This window comes from Mytilus galloprovincialis, chromosome 4 (assembly GCF_965363235.1).
Source record: "Mytilus galloprovincialis chromosome 4, xbMytGall1.hap1.1, whole genome shotgun sequence".
In the NCBI taxonomy this organism is placed as follows: domain Eukaryota; kingdom Metazoa; phylum Mollusca; class Bivalvia; order Mytilida; family Mytilidae; genus Mytilus; species Mytilus galloprovincialis.
Window position 1 is genome coordinate 76,523,379 of NC_134841.1, and position 23,362 is coordinate 76,546,740.

Below are 23,362 nucleotides of genomic sequence, written 5' to 3' on the forward strand. Positions count from 1 at the left end.
TTTATCGATTAGAAAACCTTGGTTACAATGGCATTTATCAATCTTCATTTCTAATTACATTTCTCTTAATATTTCATCTTGTATTTGTCACACCTTCTTAGAAAACTAAACGAACACGTTATAGAGTTCGTTCGTCCTAAGAACTTTTCTAAATTCACCTTCATCAGGAACGTTCAAAGCTGAAAATGTGAAAGCCAATGATGTTTAAGATCGAAACAGTTAATGTTCTTAAGCTAGAAGCATATTCAATTCACAATTCTTTAAAAAAACAACACATCGTTTTGTTTGTTCCTGTCATTAATGTCCATTTTACTGGCAATCTAGTGGTAACTCAGTATAACTTTCTGTTTCATGTTGTTTATGGTTCCAACCATCGTCTAGTACATGAAGAAAGCTGCCAACAGAAAAACTATGAATACTGATGGCTTCGTTACTAGTCTGACACTACCTATAAGATACAAATAAAATCGATCAAAGACTCAAATAAACTAACACCATTACTTGTGATTTATAATAATAAAGGCTATATGAACGAAATTAATTTTAGTCATGTGTATAAGTAAGCAAATATTTGAAATACACACAGAAAAAAACGTTGTTCCTATTGATGGCTACATATTATCAGCATTATTGAAAACTGGTCTTTTTTTCTAAAAAGGTCATAAACCAATCTCATATATGATGATATAATAACATATTTCAAAAATAATTTTATCACATCATCCTCTTGAAACAGCATTACTTGCATTGTACCATATATTTTTTTATTGTTTGCGCTTTCATACGTCGCGATGACGTTATTAAAGGCTACACTGTGAGGTAACGTCATCATATAGTTACACTTTTTTGTCCACGTTAGGTATCAGCCCGCCAAGTTACCACTTCAAGTTAGAAAATAATTAAAACAACCCTTTCCTACCCCCCTCCCCCAAAAAAAGAAGTTCTTTTGATATCATTGTTTACTTAAATAACAATCAAGTTTGTAGAAATGCAATTGTTGGTGAAAGTGAAATATAATTAGACCAGTTGGAGCAAAAGTTTACTTATCCATGAGTTTGCATAAAAAAGCTTACCTATTTCAAGAAAATCAGGGTTTGTTTAAGTATTCTTGACTTCCGAACGTAGTACTTTACCAAAAGCTTGTAAACATAAGTTATAAAATTGACATTTAGAGAGGTGATATAATTCATGATATACCTGGTTTCTATTAAAAGAGGGACGACATATACCAAAGGGACAGTCAAACTCATAAATCGAAAATAAACTGACAACGCCATGGCTAAAAATGAAAAAAGACAAACAGACAAATAATATTATACATGACACAACATAGAAAACTAAAGAATAAGCAACACTAACCACACCAAAAACTAGGGGTGATCTCAGGTGCTCCGGAAGGGTAGGTTAAACTTAAGGTTTAATATTTAGAAAGCTGTTAAATTGATCGATTATGTTTTGTAACACATATTGGACGTGCCTCTGAAAATCTGTAAAATGTCCTTGCTATATCATCTGTTCAAGTTGAAAAACTCATTTACTCTTTATTACGTTTAGAAAGAAATTCTTGAATAACACTCCAGTGGAATAATATTTCAGCTTATATCTTCATTTGGAACTTTTTTTGTAAGGGAAATGAGATGTTAAAACTTAATATATTTGGGGATAACTTGTAGGGTATCTATATATGCATGGTAAAAATGAATCATATGAAAAAAGTAAAATCAAACATACTGAACTGAGAAAAATTGAAAACCGGAAAGTCCCTAGTCAAATGGAAAAATCAAAAGCTCAAACACATCAAACGAATGGCATCTTTTAATGTAGGAAATGGAGGATCGAAACCTGGTTTTATAGCTAGCTAAACCTTTCACGTGTATGAAAGTCGTATCAAACTCCTTTATATTGACAACGATGCCTGAACAAAACAAACAGACTTAATAGGTCAAAAATACAGCAGTCAACATTTTGTAATAATCTTAATCATTAAACACACATACAGATATGTCACAAATAAGCACAAAATTAGATATAGACCAGGCATATTAGCAAACATTAAAGACAAGAATACACAAATTGTAATTACCACTTGCTTGACAACCAAGGTGTCCTTTTATCAAGTTCATGTATCTGCCTTTAACTTCTTGAACAAACGCTACTGCCTCCTTATCACACTCAGCCCCGACCTGCTGGGCATAACATTCAAACATCTGTGTTGTACGCCTAAAAGTATAATGTACCAACAATATAAATGACAATATTGCAATAATTTAAGATTATCGTTGATCATCGTAACGAGATTGATGTTCTCGATTGAGCCGGTCAGGTGAAAGTGAGAAAAGCAATCGAGTTGAGATGACCAATGATAATGTGTGTTTCGCTATTTTACCTATAAAGACACTGTCAATATCATGTAAATTTCATTAGCAACCCCACGTGCCCCCTTAGTTTCTAGCGATAATTTGTCATATCACTCGACTCCGCTCAGAAACGAAATAATCATTCAATCAGATCAATTTCGTAAAATAGCGATATATACAAGAGCATTATTGATTATAAGCGAAATAAAGGTATTGACACATTGAAGTCTGCGATCAATCAAAAAAAAGGGATCGCCCAGAGGAAAAGGAAATACTTTTTAATATTTATTTTCTTTAATATGTGAAATTTGTTGTTTAATAAAAATTCCAAACAGTTATAGACCAAATGATAGTTTCTGAATTATAATCAATAGAACCTAATTCTTGCTGTATTAAAATCACTTTTGAACATGGAAAAACATTGCTACTGTTTTGCTTTTGCGTTTTAACATTTTCTCGACCAAAATAGTTAGAAAGCCAAAGAAGTATAAAGATGAATAACATTTAGGACCTAAAATTCCAAAAAAGTTGTGCCAAATACGGTTGAGGTAATTTATGCCTTGAATTAGAACATTCTGAGTACTTCAAATAATTCATACTTTTACAAACTCGTGATACCTCAAAAGGTCAAGCTAGTCTTACTTTCTGACATATAAAGTTTTTAAATCAACACCGGTGCCGCTGACTTTGGCTTGAAATGTCTCGTATTCTGCAACTTTTGTCGAAAGCGAGACAAATATTATCTTAATGCTTCGCACAGATACTTTGTTTACTTACCGACATTCCCGAGCTTTGGATTCGGGAGAAGGAGATGACGATGATGTTTCTGGTCGTGGAGCCATCATGCTAGCACATTGATTTTGAGTTGCATTTTTGAAGGATTTTTTATCAAAGCACTGCATACCATGCTTCAGAAAACCTGTTCACAAAAATTTGTTTTGATAATTTAATGTCTGCAATACATTATAAAAAACAGTTTAATATAAAGGAGAAAATCGTAACCATTCTTTTCCTTTCTGTACGCAGAATGTTTTCTTTTCAGTTTATAAAATAACTTTGATTTTTTTAACTAACTAGTATAAGGTTTAGAATTCTGGACCATGTTTTTCGTGTAAGTATGAATGTGTTTGTTGAGGGTTGATTATTTATCTGGTCTGCTATACTGTGCAGTATTTTTTGGAATTTGTGTTATCACTTTTTCGATTAATGAATTGAAATGACTTCTTTGAAAATTTAACTGATGTCAGCAACATTTGAAAAATCTGTGTTTCATGATATCCATAGATAGCTTTTAATTTTCATTTCTTCCAAAACAACATATTACCAAGTTACGTTGGCATGTCTCCCAAAACAACATATTACCCAATTAATTTTTGTCAAGTGTATGCTACAGAAAGAACCAACAAAATTACCAGATTTACATGTGAGTTTGCTCTCAAAACAATAAATTATAAGATTAACATTTGTCTTATCTTTTAAAAAAACATATCATTAAATTTAGATTTGTCACGAACAACAAATAGGTGACAGTTGTGGAAAAGAAACTAAATGTGATAATGTGCCACTCGAGATCAACCCCATTTTTACCCTATGATGTTGTTTCTCAATATCTTAGACTAGTTCAATGGAATGCATAGATTTCTGCAGTAAAATAGATACAATTGACAAAATTAAACTCGACTCAATCACAAATGTAAAATGAATCTATTATCTCTATCTCATTATTAGGGAAAATGTAACTATCTTTGCGTCACTATATAAGAAATATCTAAAGGGCTTTTGAGAGGAATTTGTTTTTATTTTTGTCTTTTTTTTTTGTATCAAAATCATGGGTCCTTCATAATTTCACAGAATCAGAAGGTCTTTGTTTAGAACTATGCATAAAACACCTAATAATAATCAAAAAGTGTTCTTCTGATTTTGCATAATTTTTCAATCCTTTTGACCACTATAAATATTAAATATTCATTTACGGATAGTTTTTGCTTCCGTTTTATAGTTCGTTTCTGTGTGTGTTGCATTGTCGTTTGTTTTTGTTTTCTACAGTGTTTCTATTGTTTCGTTTTTTTCCTCTTCGACTGGATGTCTTTCCTCGGTTTTAGCTTGTAAACCGGATTTTCTCTCAATCGATTTATGACTTTCGAGCAGCGGTATACTACTGTTGCCTTTATTTGGATCACAGTAAATACCTCAATTATAACCTATGTGCAAATAGTTTGAACAAGTGAACAATGTTGGTGTAAAGAGCATCTTCCGATATGTTTATATACCACAAATAACAAGTTTATGCATTAAATAAAACAATTACAGAATACAATTTAAAAGAAATCAGTTCATTTAAGATAAACTATTTAGTTTTCTATGTTGAGTCATGTGTACTATTATTTGTCTTTTTCATTTTTAGCCATGGCGTTGTCAGTTGATTTTTGACATAATGAGTTTGACTGTCCCTCTAGATCTGGTATCATTCGCCCCTCTTCTATAAATCTACCTGCTTTAAATTCAGAGCCACACATCAAGTCGGTCAAACTAACAGCTTCCTGAATGCCTTTGATGATTTGCTGTGCTTGAACCGTTCTAATAGCGCCACATTCTCTTTCAATTGGAGATACACAATTCTTGAAACTTTTGAAATTTCTAAATAAATGATAAATAAAATGTTTCTTGCATTTTACCTTGTAATTAAATAACATTCAGAGTAAAACAGTATTTTCATTTTTATCAGTTTTTCCAAAAGAATGGCATAAACTGAAATGATTGTCTTTCATATTATACCTTACAAATATATACTTCTATTTTTTGCAAAAGGTAATTTTCAGTCCACCTTAAATATGAGTTTATAAAGACTCAAGACATTAGCAAATTTGAGTTGAAACTCAACAGTGTATAGAATAAATTGTGATTAGGGACTTTCCTTTTTGAATTTTCCTCAGAGTTCAGTATTTTGTAATTTTACTTTTGGCAAAATATACTAGTAACGTTATCCAGTACAACTTGTATTAAGATACCTGTCTGTTCAAGGACCAAGATTTATTTTTCTTAACAAATATAAAAAAGAGGATGTGGTAATATTGCCGATGTGAGAACTTTCCACAATAGGCCGAATGTCACAGAAGTTAACAGCTATAGGTCACCGTATGGTCGTCAACAATGAACCAAACCCATACCACATAGTCAGCTATAAAAAGGACCAGAAATTTCAAGTTGGTCATTGAATACACATTTGACTGATGGAACAATTTCATGCATATCAGTACATGACTACTAATGTTAGTTAATCATACTACTGTATTCTCATTTGAAGTTACAACAATAAATGTATCATTTAGATATCAACCTTGAGAGGTGAACATTGACCAGACTGTTTTTCTTGGTCATTCAAGTATTACCCTATAGTTACAGAAGTTATTTTCTCGTGGGTTTGAACCCATCCCCACTGAAAAATTGTCATTTTCAGTCTTTTGGCCGATTTTAAAACGACCTTGAGAGTTGAACATTGACCAGACTGTTTCTTTGTCATTCAAGCATTACTCTATAGTTACAGCAGTTATTTTCTCTTGGGTTTGAACCCATCCCCACTGCAAAATGGTCATTTTCAGTCTTTTGACCAACTTTAAAACGACTTTAAGAATTGAACATTGACCAGACTGTTTCTTTGTCATTCAAGCATTACCCTATAGTAACAGCAGTTTTTTCTCGTGGGTTTGAACCCCTCATCAATCGAAACATATTAGCGAAAGCAATCCTTTGCCAAAAGTTTTCTACATAAGTAACACTCAATTAAAGCTAAAGATTTGGTGGAAGAGTTAATATGGCAAGAAATTATGACAATTACAATAAATCTATGGATCTTATAAATTATTTCGATGCCGGTATAACAAAACGGTAATCTAAAACAATTAAGACGATTGTAAGTGTGCCGTGTATTTGGCTTTTCTATTTTATCATATGTAAGATTAATCTCAAAATTTCAAAACAATCTGTGTCTTGAATGAATAATTACCAAAACATAACCTTTGTAAAATGTTTTATCCTGATTGTTCGCAGCCCTAATATTTTTTTAATCGTTGATTCCTTTTTACTTTCAAAACGGCAATTGTCAGGTCTTACTGAGGAATGAGACATCGTGTTAACTTGCTGAAATCCGTAAATGTGCAAATAATGCAATAAAATAGAAAACGAAGTTCACTTTCCTCAAAACTCCATTTAGATGCGATATTATACAAATTTCCTGCGTATAGGTAACGGGAAAAACTTTTACTTGAAAGTTTTTATTCGTTTGATGTCATGTTTTGACTTGACGTAAAAGTGGATAGATAATTCATGAAGTTTTGTGATAGTGAAATTGAATTATGTTTTGATTTTTATTCATACTAGGCATTAATTATTTTTGTTATGCATTATAATAGTAATGGCGTTTCTGTAGGTCCTGTACTGATCAAATTTAAAATTGCAAAGGAGCTCGTTATTTGAGAAGGTAGAAATGGCCAAGTTGGTATATTTGAATTGTTTACATTTGTTTCGAAGGGGATTAACAGTTTGAAGTATATGCTTAAATTATGATTTTTTGCATCTAAAATACGTGTTTTTAATTATGTTTTACTATGTAGCTTTGATGTATACATTTGTAAACTTTTAAATTTAAGAAAAATATGTCACTAAGCAGTCGACTTTTGTAGGTGCAAATATACGTACACCTTTTTTGTCCATAATCATACATTTCACAGAAAAAAAATTGTTTTTTGTTTGAATTTACTTTATTATGTTGCTGGGTTACTGAATCATTAACATGATTAACATATACTAAAAATCTTCAAATCCTATTTTTTAATGGTAATAATAATAAACTGAAACCTTTTTGTTAGTTTCATTCCAGAAGACAATTTTCAGAAGAAATTGTGCAAAAAATATATACTTACGGACAAACTGTATTAATGAGCTGAGCAGAAGGAAATCCTTCGAAATTCTCTGTTACCAAATTTTGAATCATCTGAATACATGTCATCAATTTAGAAATAGCACATTCTAAAAAAAAATAAACATATTAATTTAATTTAAAAGTTTAAATGTTTCAATTATGTATGAAAGTTATTTTGAATTTGAATTAACTCATTAAAGCTATTTTTCAAAGGCAGTAAAAGCAAATCTCAATATTTTCATTGGGAATTAACATCTTGTGGGAACTATTACATGCCTAGTTAAATTTGTAAGATTAACATTTAAAGTCATTTATATACGCTGCTTTGTACAGAATAAGACTGATACAGATTTTATAACTAAGGAAACATGGTATTTTCGCTGATATTAATTTCGTGGTTTTACAAAAGTCTACATACAAGCCGATATAAGAAAATAAAATTCGTTGAACATCTAAACTCTAAACGAGAAATGCCAATAGTAATACCACTACTTTCCAAACTTTCCCAGGTTAGGGGGAGAGTTGGGATCCCCCAAACATGTTTAACCCCGCATTCTGTATGTATGTGCATGTCCCAAGTCAGGAGCCTGCTTTTTATGAGATCTAAGCCAGTGAAAATATGGAGGGAAATTAGAAAACAAATAACACCCCTTTTTTGTCAAATAATATGAAAAAATAATAAGGATTTATAGGATTTTCAAATATGGCTTTTAAACTACATATATAACAAAATATGACAAAAATAAGGGTAAGCGGCATTATATTTTTCAGGGCACTTCATGGATGAAACCATAGGATTCAAAATACCTGGCAAAAATTCAAAAAAACAAGAGGAACAAACATCCTGAAGGTTTGTAAAAGTCAACTGTTGTTATATATTAGATTTATTAATTTATTAGAAAAGTTATTGTTCCGGCAATACAATCCGACATTGATTTTCTCACTTTCAAAAAGCTACAATGACAGGAGAGATTCACAACAGTTTTTGATTTTCACTGCCAGCAGATAGTTATCAAAGGTACCAGGATTATAATTTATTACACCAGACGCGCATTTCGTCTACATAAGATTCATTAGTGACGCTCAGATCAAAATATTTATGAAGTACAAAGATGAAGACCAATTGTATATGATATATTTTCAAAAAGGACTATTAAGATTCCAATGATTTCAATGATTTACATTTGTAATCGTCGTAAAATGAGTTACTATTGCTTATAAAAACATCTATCAAATGGTCAAGGCGAATTTTTTTTTTATCAATCACTTTATGATATTATGTTGCCATGACCACGATGAATATAGAGCTTTAAGTCATTAGTTCCGGACCGAAAGGGACAATAACAAGACCTCGAGAGAATTTTAGACAGTTGTGATAGTTTCTATAAAGCAATTGAGAAAGTCAGAGCTATTTTAGGTTCTTGGCTACAGAAATGGCATTTTAAAATAAGAAAATAATAAAATTGTGGAAATAAACTCGGACGAAGTTGTGGTGGATGAAATTAAGCAAAACTAAGAACGTGTTTGATTTAGAATAAAATTCAGTCAAATTAGTAAAACTCATTCAACTCAAATCAACAAGTAAACATTTACCCGTCAATTAATACTTCCGTTTTTCAGGCTAGTAATGTTACTCCTTCTGAAACACCCATTAATACCACGGTTTTACCTATAAACAATAGTGAACCAGCAAGCCATGTATCGACAGATCCATACAATTACATAAACATACATGTAAGTCCTACTTGATAATTCACAGTCGATGTATACTTTAGCCAGCTTTCGCAATTATTATAACAAAACTGATACGCATTGCTGGTGGAGATTTATTTCCCCGAGGGTATCACAAGCCCAGCAGTCAGCACTTTTTGTGCTGACATGAATTATCATTGATATTGTTATATTTATAAATTAAATGTTTACAAAATTTTGAATTTTTTGAAATACTAAGGCTTTTCTACCTCATGCATAGATTATCTTAGCTGTATTTGACAACACTTTTAGGAATTTTGGATCTCAATGCTCTTCAACTTCGTACTATATTTGGCATTTTTAACTTTTTTGGATTCGAGCGTCACTGGTGAGTCTTTTGTAGACGAAACGCGCGTCTGGCGTATATATAAATTTAGTCCTGGTATCTTTGATGAGTTTACTTTAAACTTACATAATTAAACGATTCAAAGTCAATAGACCATAACTGATGGAGTGGGGAAAATAATCTCCATGAAATTGAGTTATGCCAATGCTAATACAACTGCATACCAAATATATTGACATGCCACTTGTCGTTCTCCTTTGAATAATACACTGTCGATGCCACATATGCCACTTTAACAGGAAGCAGCACACCCTAGCCTGCCTTTTCAACATCATATAGATGAGACAGTTATGACTACACATAAGATGATAAATCAATAATTAAAAGATCAAATATGTATGGATTTAACGACAATAGTACTGAGTAATTACCATTTTGAATGTTTGGTGGGTTACCACCAACAACATCACCACCCAAACCACCACTTCCACACTTCCGTTCTAAAGTTACTATGGTGGCCAGTGTTGGATCCCCAGCGCAAGCATCTTTATGTGGTGCTATGCATGTCTTGATTTTCTCGTATGCTCTATAAATAAAAGTTTAAGATGAAAATAAAAAGTTTATAAAATTTCACAAAAAGAAACTGCTTATTATATAGCAGTTGTACCAATTATTCTGTAGCATGGTTGAACAGGCATTTATTTTGGAAGAATCCTACTTAAAAACGGTGGTGTGAAGTTAAACTACTAAAGGTATCAAACAGCCTATATCACTCGCATTATGTAGTCAGCAAATAACTTTGATGCAATGCGATATGAATAAGTGTTGAATTAAACATATGTAGGACCAAATGTATCTTGCAAAGCATTTAATTAAAGATTAATATAATTCAAGAAATAATGTGTGGAATAAAACCGGCCGCATATGGTAAATATTTTGCTCATTGTTGAAGGTTGTACGGTTACCTTTAGATGCTAATACCAACGTTGATTTGTACAATTGAGTTGTCTCATAGGCGATCATTCCGCAACATCGTAAAAACTAAATAATTTAAGAAATCTTAAGTGGAATAAAATCGGCCGCAGGGAAAAAACAGTAAACGAGGTCTGGCAAGACGATACAAACCGCCGGTATTTTTTATATTGGCAAGTAGGTAACAGAAGTAACAAAAGTTCCTCTAAGGAAAATTAGAGTGAACGAGGAGCACGACCCCACACTGACGCTAGGCCATAACTTGAATAACGCTTCCTCGGTACTCGGAGGATAAAATTCAAAACTGGTAACAGTGATGAACCGGCCGCTCTGGTAAACAAGAGAAAACCGTTTATAAAAAACACAACTTCCCTGTGGTACCACAGGAGAATATTTTAACATATGGTCTAACGTAGAATTATAGGGTCATGACCCCCCTGTCATCTTGCCAGTTCCCGCCAAATGAGAATGTCTAAACACTCTCATCCCCAACGAAACGGTTTTCTTTAGTATAGAGACAAACTGAAACCGAGTTAATGGAGACCCATTGAAATGTAAATACAAGGGTTTGTCAGTAGCCGGATATCGTATTCCCAAAAAGTCACGCAACATGCTCACAGGACAAAGATCTGCCTCCCTTTGAGGAATTACCAAAGTCGTTGAAATACCTCTCTGGTCAGCTTTCGAACTGTAAATCTTCAAATGCAATTAATATTTACTATTTGAAAATTTCAATGACAGATCATTAATGAAAATTGTGTGGGCTCCGATATCTGTACTCGTATCGGCCGTGAGCTCACCTATTCTTAATAAAGCAAAAAATGCAAGAATAAATGCAGAAGCGAACAGACAAGATTCATAACGAGAAGAGCAAACGGATGGGAGTGATCGTATAATTTTGTGCAAAATTTCTACAGTAACAGGAGCGCGAATATCTGATAATTTGGGATTCTTCCTTCGAGCTCCCTCTAACATTTTAGAAACTATGAAGTACTCGTAGTGTCAGTTACACCTAATAATTTATGTTTATGGCTAATCCCGGATAAGTATGTATTGATTGTAGATGATGTTAAACCAGAATACGATAAGTAAGCTAAAAAACGAGCTAACACATCAATTTGCATAGGCCATGATACATTTAAGTCTTATTATTTGCTAAACTTTGCTAACGACTCTAATGCTGTCTTGTAAGTTTTCCATGTATTTTTCGCCATCGAAAAATGTACCAATTTTTCAACTTCCACGTCTAGAATTTCCATAGTAGGCTTGGCATTGGAGTAGGTTCCTTGTCTGCTTGTGGTGCTAACTGTCTGAAGAGCTGCCAATGACAACGAGACAAAGCGTCAGCAATTACATTCCGGCTACCCGAAATGTGCTGAGCCTTTATCAAAATATTATGTTTGAGGGAAATAAATACGAGTTTCCTTACTAAAATCATTACTCTAGCAGATTTAGATGACTTTTTATTCAAAATTGTTACAACTGACTGATTGTCAATATTAAACAATAACTTTTATTCTCTAAAAATCGCACCCACAATTGAATAGCAACGACGACTGGAAAAAAATTCAAAACGTGATGTCCCTCAAAATACCTTTCTGACTCCACTCTCGAGGTCAACAAGCTTGCGACCATTTGCCATCAAAATAAATCCCGAACCCCCTATTTGAACCTCCGGCGCTATCAGTGTATAGCCTGATTGTCTCATTTGATGTCCAAAGCAAGTCTAGCATGACAGAAACACCGTTATACTCATTTAAAAAGGATAACCAAATTTGCAAATCATCTTTCATCTCATCTATGCCAAGCGTCCTTTACGTTGCAAGTTGCATCAATTAACCGACGGTAGAAATGCCCTGCCTGGAACAACGACCTGACACGAAAAGTTCAATAACACAATAAGAGACAGAAGTTCACGCAACTTTACTTTTTTACAACCAAGTATAACAGTAATCCGTTGTTTTATTTCGATTAACTTAACTTTCGGCAGCCGGAGCTCCATGGCGATAGTATCAAATTCTATGCCCAAAAATGTTAAAATTTCAACTGGTAAAACTGTTTTATCTTGTGCTAAAGGGACCCCCCATTTTTGGTATACATTAGTAAATGTTTTCAATAAATTGGAACACTGGTTCGTGTCTGCTTCTCCGGCGAACAAAAAATCATCTAAATAATGCAGAATATTCTTAGAATGGCTGCACTTTGCCGTATACCAATTTAAAGCCGTGGAAATTTGTTCGAATAAGGAACAACTGAAACCTGCCCCGAGAGGCAAATTACGGTCATAATAAAACTCATAATCAAATTCAAAACCCAACTGATCGAAATCACCTGGCCAAATTCTCAACAATCTGAAGGCGAACTTTACGTCGGCTTTAGCCAATAAAACTTGTGTTTTCCTAATTTTTTAATCATCTCGACCGCATCATCAATACTTGCATAACGCACAGAACAAAATTCTCGATCAATAAAATCATTAACAGAATTACCAGTAGGGGATGAAAGATTCAACACTAAGCGAAATTCTCCTTCAGTTGTTTTAGGAATGAGAGCAAGGGGGGAACAGCGAAATGTAGGAAAAGGTGGATGTGAAGATGGACCTGCAATACGTCCGAGCTCAATTTCTTTATTCAACTTCTTTCTAGTGGTCTCTATATTCTTTAAAACACTTTTAGAATTTTTACAAGTAAAAGAAAATCTAGGCCAAGCGTACATCAGTTTAAAGCCAAAACGTAATCCCTGAATCAATTCAGTGGCAGCAGTTATTTCCAGATAATCCAAAAAACATTTTTCGACTTCACAAACATTGATAGGGGAATTTCCTAATTTATATAAATCTTACAAGTCACACCGTTTAACATTTTAAAGTTCTACAACTTGTAACTAGGTGTTGCCCGTTACATTTTGAGCATTTTTGATCAAATTTGCAGTTTCTTCCAAACGTACAACAGCCTTGGTTGAAATTCCGAAATTTTTGGCGAGATTGAAAACCGGCTCCACTGTATCCGCGAAAATTACTCTGGTTATGAGGAGACCTCCCTTGATTTCTACCAGGATCGATATCCGAAACCTGACGAGATTGATAGTTCGAGGAAGAATGAGAATTATTGCTCATGACTACAGACGATGACTGACTGACATTCCCAGTCACCACGCACAAAACCCACAATTCCTGATCAATGACACCCCAGGAAGATGATGGAAAGCGCTCTTTTTTTAGTCGGTACTGATCATCATACACGGCCCAACCATTATTCGTACCCCTAGATGACGCTAATTGAATGCTTTTCATATATTTCAAATACTCTTGGGCTTTCATAGGCCATTTTTCTACTAGAATTGCCATATAGATCATAAAGGCCGAAGTCCAAATTTCTATATTGTTTAAAGAATCTGGTTTCTAATTAACCACAGTCAGGGGACCTCCTTTCAAAACAAAATCACCATCTAAAGTAGAATCAGAGCCCAAATCTGCAGCAGAATTTAGCAATAACCTAAATGAATAAACTCACCCCGCAAAATTGTTTCCTTTATCTTTAATGGAACATGGGCCCAATCGGATCAAATATGCTAGGAATGGTTTCCGGAATGTGATTAACTAGGGAAATTTCATTACTGGCCAAATGCGAGTCTGTAATTAGCGACTGGGACCTCCTACTATGATAAAAGGGGGGGTGCATTTTGGTCCCCTGGATGTGTATACATACCATGACTATCCTGAATCGATGGGACCATCCCGACTTGGGAAACTATGCTAGAACCATTATCGGCTGCTCTTCTGTGGATGATTGTTGTGGCGACATCGTGTGAGTCTGATCGAAGAGACTCTGTACTCGACATCGGAACTCTCGAAGACAACGGTCCAGGAATGGCTACTGTCACAGACACAGGGTTTAACTCCGCACGGTCACTAAGGTTTTGGTTAGGGGAAATAATCTCGTCTCCGCTTGCATTTACCATAACTTGGGTTGAATGACTACCCGACGCAATAATGTTCTGATTTCCACGAGGAGCCATGGGTCTTTCTGGATCAGAATGCACATTACTAACGTAGCCTTTTTCTCTGCCCCAGATCGTAAACTATTAGGCGGTTGCCTATTTCTTATCTGAGGTTTCATCTGTGTTGAGGATAGAACCGGATTTTACAAAGCAAATTGAACAACCTTCCCGTTCAAACGTTAGAAAATTTGGAAGTGACGTCACAATACGGTCAAAGTTCAGAATGCAAAGATAAAAGTGGGGACGCGAGAATAAATGCGGAATTATAACTTTTATGAAACCTGTATTATCAGTAAACCGATAAACATTATTATTAGAAACCAAGTTTCTGTTTATTTTAAGTCTTAAAGATAATAAAGAAACAGCATTCCAATCTCCTCTGAGTTGAACATACTGTATATGCAAAAGATCACTTGAGATCGCAAATAATGCTTTTTGGATTTACGGATTTATTAGTATTTCATGTTTAACTGATCATTCTTTTTATAAATATGAGTTTATCTATTGTCTTCAAGTTGTTAGATAAAAACGTTTAAATTATTTAAATAAACATCATTACTTCTGAAAAGAGTTGACTAACGAACTTTGGTCACTTCACTTATTTGTTGGTCTCATTTTTTTCTTCTTTTTTTTTTATTAAAGATCCTTCTGTGTACTTTAACTTCTGTGATAAAATGCAACACAAAATAATAATGAAAATAATCTTTTGAGGACAATGACTTTTTTAAAGTTCCCACTGATAATTTTAGCCATTTTGACCATAGTTGCCAACATAAAATAAATCCAAGCTTAAAGGAATGCGTTGAACAATGTCCCGTCATATTAAAAGACTCTAAACATATTTAATATATGCTATGTAAACATATCATGGTTTTAAAGCACAAGTCAAGCCATAAGATAAAATCTCCAGTGCCAGCGCTTTATATCTTCAGTACTGTACTTTTTTTTTACAGCTCCCGAATTGCACCTCTAGCGCAGGACTTAACATCTTGAGCACTGGACTTAAAATCAACAGTGCTATATGTTAAATCTTAATCTCCTGTGAGAAAATGACACAAACTTTTTATTTAGGCGCAATAACTCCTACAAGACTTCGTCTGACTGTTTTGATGTTACATACATTACGTAGACCTCATCATTAAGAACATGTTCGCCAACGTCAGATTTTCAATATCTTTACTGTTATTAATATAATAGACAAAACTTGCATTACATCCTATGTTTTATTTCTAGACATGGCGAGTATGTAGGTTAGCAAGCAGGGTCATCAGCCACATTTTTAAAACTTTAAAACCAAAAGATAACTGTAACGAAGTTTCATGAAATTTGGGCTCGTATGTTCAAACGAGATTTCAGACGATATGATCTTCGTAAAATATAACGGAAGATAGACGACGGGCGGCAACGGATAGCAAAAGCTCACACTAAACCTTTGGAACAGATGATCGCAAAAGAAGACACGATAGAATAAGAATGAAACAACTGTTATCCAAAGATTAAAGAACAAAAATGTAAACAACTATATTTAGCAGTGTGTATTCCAATAACACACTGATAACCAAGTAATATAAGAATAGAACTTTACAGTGTTTATTTTGTCTTTTTTCGTTATTTTTTAGTCAATGCTTTGATTGTTTCCAATAATGAAGTGGCAGGATGATTACACGAACCAAAATTAATGTATTTCATATTTTTTCTGAATTGTAAACGGATGGCTGTCTGTTTTACGGAATTTGATGTATTTTAGTTACCACTATTGTATATTTATTAAATTCTCTCCTGTTTAAACTACATATTGAATGGTCGTCTACTAATTAAATCATAAGTATTCTGACAGCTGTTGTAAGTCAATAAATAGAGGCATTACATATATCCATACTATTTGTAATATTTAACAGACGACTACAGAAGACGAACGACATTTGACAGCAAAAGCCCATATTGACCCTTATCTATGACACAGCTAACTTTTTTGTAAGACCATTGAACAAGTTTTCGTGTTTACAAAGTGCTTAAACAATCACCTTTACATCTGAGCTTTAACATACCATGGCATATAATTCTTAGTGACTTGTTTTTTGCAGAAGTAAAAAATACAAATTTCGGAGTTTATAATTGATGACAGATACTTACGCACATTGTGCCTGCATATTTTCATCACTACCCAAAAAACTAGTATAACATGCTGATATTACATTTCTGTCACATCTTCCGTTTACAGCTGTAAATAGAAAAAAAACGGGACACAAATTTTTAATAAGTACACACATTTAGATCTATTTTAAAATCCAAAAGGTGCCTCTACTGCATTATCATTCTTACCTAATTCATCGCTCCAACGTAAACTTGCTCTTATGCCAAAAGATATCAACATAATTAACTACACGATGTCGTAAGTTAAGTATTTACGATCACATGAAATCGTTTAAACTGATTTAATACAGCTCTGTTTTGAAGTACATTGCAAAGAAAAGTGCAACAAACATATAATAAGATGGACAGGCAGACAAACAGATGTACAGAGTTTAACAACTTAGAAAGCATTTAGTAATCGCTAACGTCAAATATTTATTTTTTAGGCAATACTTAGGATTTTACACACAAAGAAAGGATTCCTTTAGCTGTATTTTGTAAAATCACTTATGAATTTAAGGTCCTCAATACTCTTCAAATTCGTTCTTTATTTGGTCTTCTTTACTTATTTGAGTCAAGTCTGATGAGTCCATTGTAATATTTTAAGCCAGATATTATAATGATATTTTTTTGTAGAATGGCCCCTTTTTGATTTTATTAAAAATTGCAACATGCTTATTCTGTCAACCTTACAACAAGAACGACATTTTTACCATAGATATTATTCGGTTGTCTGACTCCTGCACAATAACAGATTTGAACAAATCTGAATCAAAGCTAAATAAAAGAGAAGCCTTACTAAACATATAAACCTCAAATTTTGCTTTGAATGAGCATTTCATTCTTATTGCATACTCTTCAACTGTTATACCTGATTTTATTGGAATTTTTGGCAAGCCTTATTGTAGGTTCAGCCCAACATTTTTTTCTTAAAATGTCATATAACAGGTCAAAAATATGGCAGTTGTTTTCTCATATTCTGTTTCTATGTATGTTAGCGTTTGTTTTTGTATAAGTTCAGTGTTTCTTTTGTTCTTGTTTTTTTCTTTTATAGTTGATGTGTTTCCATCAGTTTTGGTTGGTGACCTTCATTTGTTTCATTTAACTCGATTTATGACTATTGAACAGAGGTATACTTCTATTGCTTTTATTTGGCTCTCTGGAATTTCTAAATCACTCCAGATTATTTTTTTGATCCAAACAGCTCCGTAATCCCCATGTAAATACAGTAATTACTAACCCTTTTTTCGTCTATTTTTATGTTCAAAGAGACATTTGGCGTCTTAAGTGAAAAGTTAAACTTTACTATCAATACACTTCAATAATTGGGATCTTAATTTCTGTTCAATATATGTACAAGGAATACGTTGTCGCTCCAATGATGTAAAGGTGACAATTCACTATTTATCTTGTCAATTATAGCTTACAAATGTGTAAAATGTGAGAACATTCCTCAAACTATAGCGCAATAACAGGTTCACAGCTTCAAACAGTGTATTATCTTTCTGTGAAGCTTGCATGATCCGGTTTGAAGTCAAAATAAAGTTCTCCTCATAATAAAAAAATGATAACTAAGTTTCAAATTCATACGGCAGCTAATTCTTTGTAAACTACCTTTACCAAAAGATAAAACTTGTACAGGCTTCATCTATCACATTTCAATATTTAGTGAACAGTGTAAAAATCCTCATTTAGCATACAATTTAAAAGTTTACCTCATAATGAACATGTGTCTTAATGTTTCAAGTTGACTAAAACTTCATGGGAAACTACATTGATCAAAACTTTAACGTGATGTAGGACAGGATTCACAGCCAAGAAAATATATTTGTCTGATCGATTAATACAAGGGACAAGAGCAAGTCAAAAGTATTCATGTAATGGTAATAATTCATCTGGTTTAAAGGTTATGTCCATGAACGATTAGTGTTTTCATGTTTATACCAAAACACATGCAAGTTGAAAAAAAAAAACATCTATTAAGGTCAATATCTCCTAAAAAGAGTCAACTGATAGTTTTAGCCATATAAGTATTTGTGCAGATAATGTATTGCTAATGATTGTTGTTTAAAGAGTCTGTTTTCTAAGAGAGAGAGAGGGTATGATATGTAATTATGATAATTTTCTTTGGCTAAACTTTTTGTACCTTTTTGGATTATAGCTCTTCACCTTTTTAAATAGCTTTTGATTTTCAAATATTTTGTCCTCGAGAATCACTGAACAGGCATTTATTGTCGAAATGCGCACCTGGTGCAAAACAATGGTACCGTTTATGTTATTTTGAATCCTTAGGTGAGCAAATTAACATACCCAACGCTCACATCTTAAATCCTGCAAACTTCCAATGACCTAATTGTATTGTGGTTACTTTTTGCTGTCGATAAAAGGTCTGATTTTGTTTAATATAGAGTTAGACAGTACTATTGTCTTATACAATCTGTTTTCAGTAATAGAAGTATGATATTGACCTTAGAGCAAGACCTCATAATCTATAGGATTCTCCCTTTTTACATGCATATATGACCACACATTAAACTAAAGACATAGTCTTTAATATCAAGTATTAAGAATAAAAAAAAGCTGATAATTGTGTTCAAGGATTTACAAATGTATTATCTTTAGATATAAGAATATGTGGTATTAGTGCAAATGAGACAACTCTCCATCCAAGTCCCAAAAAGTATACGTCAACCATTTTAGGTCTTTGTATATAAAATATAAATGCAAGATATATACCTCGAAGTTCTATTTACAATAAATAATTATTCTCTGAAGGAAAATATTATCTGCGGTTCTCTGGTACAGCCATATGAATAATAGTTGCTCCGACAAACGCAACACTTTTCTAGGCTGATGATTAGTCACATGGGCTCTCGTTCATTAAATTATTTTCAGTACTGGAATGAGTATATAGATATAAGAAGATGTGGTGTGAGTGCCAATGAGACAACTCTCCATCCAAATAACAATTTAAAAAAGTAAACCATTATATGAATTTTTTCAACAACCGCCACTATAGTTATTATACTATCATATCCACAAATTTCCAAACTGTGGCAATTATTACATGTTTTAAACTCCGTTTTACAATGAAACCAACGGCTGTGTCTCACTATTTGACTTGCGAATACACATATAGTGTTTATATTTTTTTTTACCGGGTGAATGACTGTAACTGAACACTTCATTTGTAAGTGTTTTCCAAAAACATATCTTTAGATGGACTGGTCTATGTTAAGCTGGTTAAATCCCGCACAGTCAAGTGAAATAAATCAAGTTATAATAGATATATAAAAAAGAAGATGTGGTATGATTGCCAATGAGACAACTATCCACAAAAGACCAAAATGACACAGACATTAACAACTATAGGTCACCGTACGGCCTTCATTTAAAATTATAATAGAGCCTATTCATAGGGCCCTTTAATTTGAAATAAAAGATTCTTATATACCTGTGTACAGATGAACAATGAGCTATTGCCGATTGACTCAATGCAATTAATGTATATTGTCACAAATATGAATAAAATCTAATACTATATTGTTGTATGTAATATGATAGAAGCTATTTTTATTGCCTTTCAACTGGAAATGAAATATTCTTATATACCTGTGTTCACTTGAACCACGTGCGATTTGACGATTGTTCAATGCAATTGATATTAACCTTGTAAAATTCCTAAAATTTAAAAATTCTCGTAATTATAATGTGGTAAAAAAGGTATTAACACATGTTAAAGTTTTTTTAGTAAGATATCATATATATTCATCTTAAAAAAAATACGTTACCTGCAAAAAAAAACCAGATAATTGCAAAAACAGCTTTCCATCTCATGATGAATTAACTAGCTGTTTCCTCTTTATTATTCGTCGGGCTTTCTCCAAACTTCAGTCGCCGAGATTAAATTCGATAAAAGTTATTTGTATTTCTAGTTATAGACTATTGTTCAATCTTTCAAAATCTGTTCCAACCATGAGTTCATGCTGAATAGTTCAAGACAAATGAATTTAAATATCTTTTGATCTTCTCATCTGAGTATATACGAAATTGTTTTAAAAGTCTCTAATTTGTGCGTTATGTCGTCCTCTCCTATGTGTTATTATTCCATTATTAACTCAATCAATTTATTTAAAATGTCAATCTAACCTTCTGCGGTTTGTTATTTCTTCCTCATTACGCATGTTAAGTGCAATACCATCAAAACATAGTACGTCACATCCGGCTGAGAACAAAGGGTCGACAATGAATACTTCCTTGAATTTAACACTTCTAGGAAATTACTAAGACGTTTTACTGCAGTGAACAATTTATGAGTCATAAGTATATATATATATATTGAGTGTTTCAAAGCACTATTTTTTCTTAGGTGTTTCTATAGAATATATTTGAAACTTGAGGTGACGTGGTAACTAAAGCTTGGAAAAAAAGAGATGAAAACTCCAGTGATTGCTTTTTTCTTATATGCAATGGAATATTATGTGAATTTTTTTCATTGTACTGGACAGGAGTAACCTTTACCCATGCCAAGTATATTTTTGAAACAAAGGTAATTTTGCATTTTAACTATTATGGAAAGTTAGGCCTTGAGCGCACATCATTGGATAGAATTTCAAAAATGAAATATTCTGAGTGAACTTTGTTTCAACCACACATTTTATGAGAAAATTGCCTTGACATAAGCATCAACCATGGATATAAGTAGAGAAAGCAAGCCATACTCAGGGTATTAGGGTGCTTTTTCTTACTTATTTCTTCTTATGTCTTATATTTTGTTATAATAGAAAACTGTTCCCTTAGTGTTCATTTAATGAATACATATTGTTATTAGAAAATAAAATTATTTTTGAAGCAGTGACAACAAATAATTCACTAACAGGGAAGCTTTGTGTCCCTATCTTGAACGCGGCGTTAATTTAAGTTTTACGTGTGGACTTATTATTTGAATTGCTTTACATTGTCTTATCGGGGCCTTTTATAGCTGACTATGCGGTATGTGCTTTGCTCAGTGTTAAAGGCCGTACGGTGACCTATAGTTGTTAATGTCTGTGTCATTTTGGTCTCTTGTGGACAGTTGTCTCATTGGCAATCATACCACATCTTCTTTTTTATAGTATTGTGACATCCATGGAGTCAATAAGATATTTATGAGCATAGTTCTTTCAGCTTTTCAGTTTGAATAATTCAATAACTCATTTGTGATCATATTTCTAAAAGTTGAAACAAGGTTGAAACCACCATTTTCTACAACAAAAAATGCCTGTATCAAATCAAGAGTATAAGTGTCGATGCAACAAAACTCCAAAATAGAAGTAAAACAACTATATATCACCATACATCCTTCAACAATAAGGCAAACCGATACTGAATAGTAAACTAACACGAAATTACAATATATGTACACATAACAGGTTGTTGACTTGGGACAGTCATATATGTTGATGGTTCATAAGTGTTTCTCGTTTCTCGTTTTTTTTTAATATAAATAAGACCATTAGTTTTCCCGTTTAAATGGTTTTACACCAGTCATTTTTTGGGCCCATTATAGCTTGCGGTTCGGTTAGATTCCATTTTGAAGACCGTACTTTGACCTTGAATGGTTTACTTTTATAAATTCTGACTTGGATGGAGAGTTGTCTCATTGCCATTCAGACCACATCTCCCTATACAGAATGTATAAGGGGTTTACATGCTTGCAAACGCCGACCGGTATGGTATTTCTTATAGTGTTGTTATCATTTGATTTTAGTGAGCACGAACTTGACCTTCAATGTCAAAAATATCTATAACTTCTTGTTTGAGTTACAAGCCCATATACTATATTTATCATCAGTGATTCTACAATGGACCTCTTCTGGTTTGCAAAAATGGAAAAATATTGCAGCCGAATAAAAATCCCATTAATACCTTTTTACGTCTCACTTATAAAAAGAATAAAAAGTTGAAAATTCAAAACGGAAATCTATTTGCAAAATCAAAAGCTCCAACTCATCAAACAAATGGATAACAACTATCATATTCTTGACTTGATACAGACATATTTATATACTTATTATATATAGAAAATGGTGGATTAAACCTGCTTTTTTAGCTAGCTTAATATCTTACTTGTATGTTAGAAGTATTCAATTTCATTGTATTTCGAACAAAGCAAACAGTATTAAAATGGAAAGAATGTAAAAAATAGGCGTAAATCAGTCAACATCTAAATCACTATTAAAAACAAGCAAATATATTGGCAAATATGAAAACACATTTTTACTTGTTTTTACTTGAATAATGCCACTGATAAGTTGTGTCAAATGAAAAAAGTTAAATAATAATTTTTACGTATCTTCTTTGACTCTTTGCGATATAAAACTATTTCTTGTCCGAATTTTGGATTTGTCACTGGCGCACCGATAAAGCTCATCGAGCGTAATCCATAGAGCTTGATGTTTTATCAACTATCCATGTGTTTGTGGGAGTTGCATTCATGATCCCTTGACATCATATGAATTATAACACTGTATGCTTTATGAAATACCGGAGAATTAAGCAGTAACAAATTATCGAAGAGAATACCACTCATCAACCCCACAACAAAAACATAAATTAGAATAATAACAACAAAATGACATCAGCATTACCATTTACATCACCTACAAAGTCGCTCATTGGTTAAATGCAAATTTGGTACTATGCCTTGATATAGAAAATCGGAAAATGACGTGTATATCTACTCGTTCTAACTGTAAAAAATGTCTTTTTTTTCTAACAAGTTGTTTGTAATATTTGGTAATATGACGGCAAGAAACAGACAATTTGAAAGTTCAGAATACGACCATTTATTGTACTGGATTGTTTTCAAATAAATGTTTCTATCTTTTTGCATTTAAGCTTTTATATATATGTTTAAATGCCGATTTCTTTTTAATGAAGACGGGTTTAAAAGGAAAAGTAATT

At 32.9% G+C, this 23,362-nt stretch overlaps 1 protein-coding gene across 2 annotated transcripts; it reads right to left on the minus strand.

The window, feature by feature from the left end:
* Nucleotides 1-228: 228 nt before the first annotated feature.
* On the minus strand, nt 229-20,596 carry LOC143072982 (uncharacterized). Of its 2 annotated transcripts, none has more exons than XM_076248185.1 (8): nt 20,209-20,596; nt 16,418-16,505; nt 9,745-9,899; nt 7,277-7,382; nt 4,849-4,994; nt 3,135-3,276; nt 2,084-2,220; nt 229-448 (listed from the first exon to the last, which is right to left on the minus strand). In XM_076248185.1, exons 1-8 carry the CDS (start codon nt 20,252-20,254, stop codon nt 378-380), a joined length of 891 nt encoding a protein of 296 aa, XP_076104300.1. In that variant the 5' UTR covers nt 20,255-20,596; the 3' UTR covers nt 229-377. The 2 variants fall into 2 exon arrangements, with proteins under 2 accessions (XP_076104300.1, XP_076104299.1); XM_076248184.1 differs by lacking the exon at nt 229-448 and adding an exon at nt 1,421-1,512.
* Between the last annotated feature and the right edge of the window lie 2,766 nt (nt 20,597-23,362).

What these genes read in the sequence shown, in the direction of transcription:
- LOC143072982 (XM_076248184.1), bottom strand. Translation starts at nt 20,254, where the DNA reads ATGAGATGGAAAGCTGTTTTTGCAATTATCTGGTTTTTTTTTGCAG. An exon ending in AATATGCAGGCACAATGTGC is followed by an intron (nt 9,900 to 16,417) that starts GTAAGTATCTGT and finishes TTTTATTTATAG; the next exon opens with AGCATACGAGAAAATCAAGA. An exon ending in TGGCTCTGAATTTAAAGCAG is followed by an intron (nt 3,277 to 4,848) that starts GTAGATTTATAG and finishes TTTTGTGAACAG; the next exon opens with GTTTTCTGAAGCATGGTATG.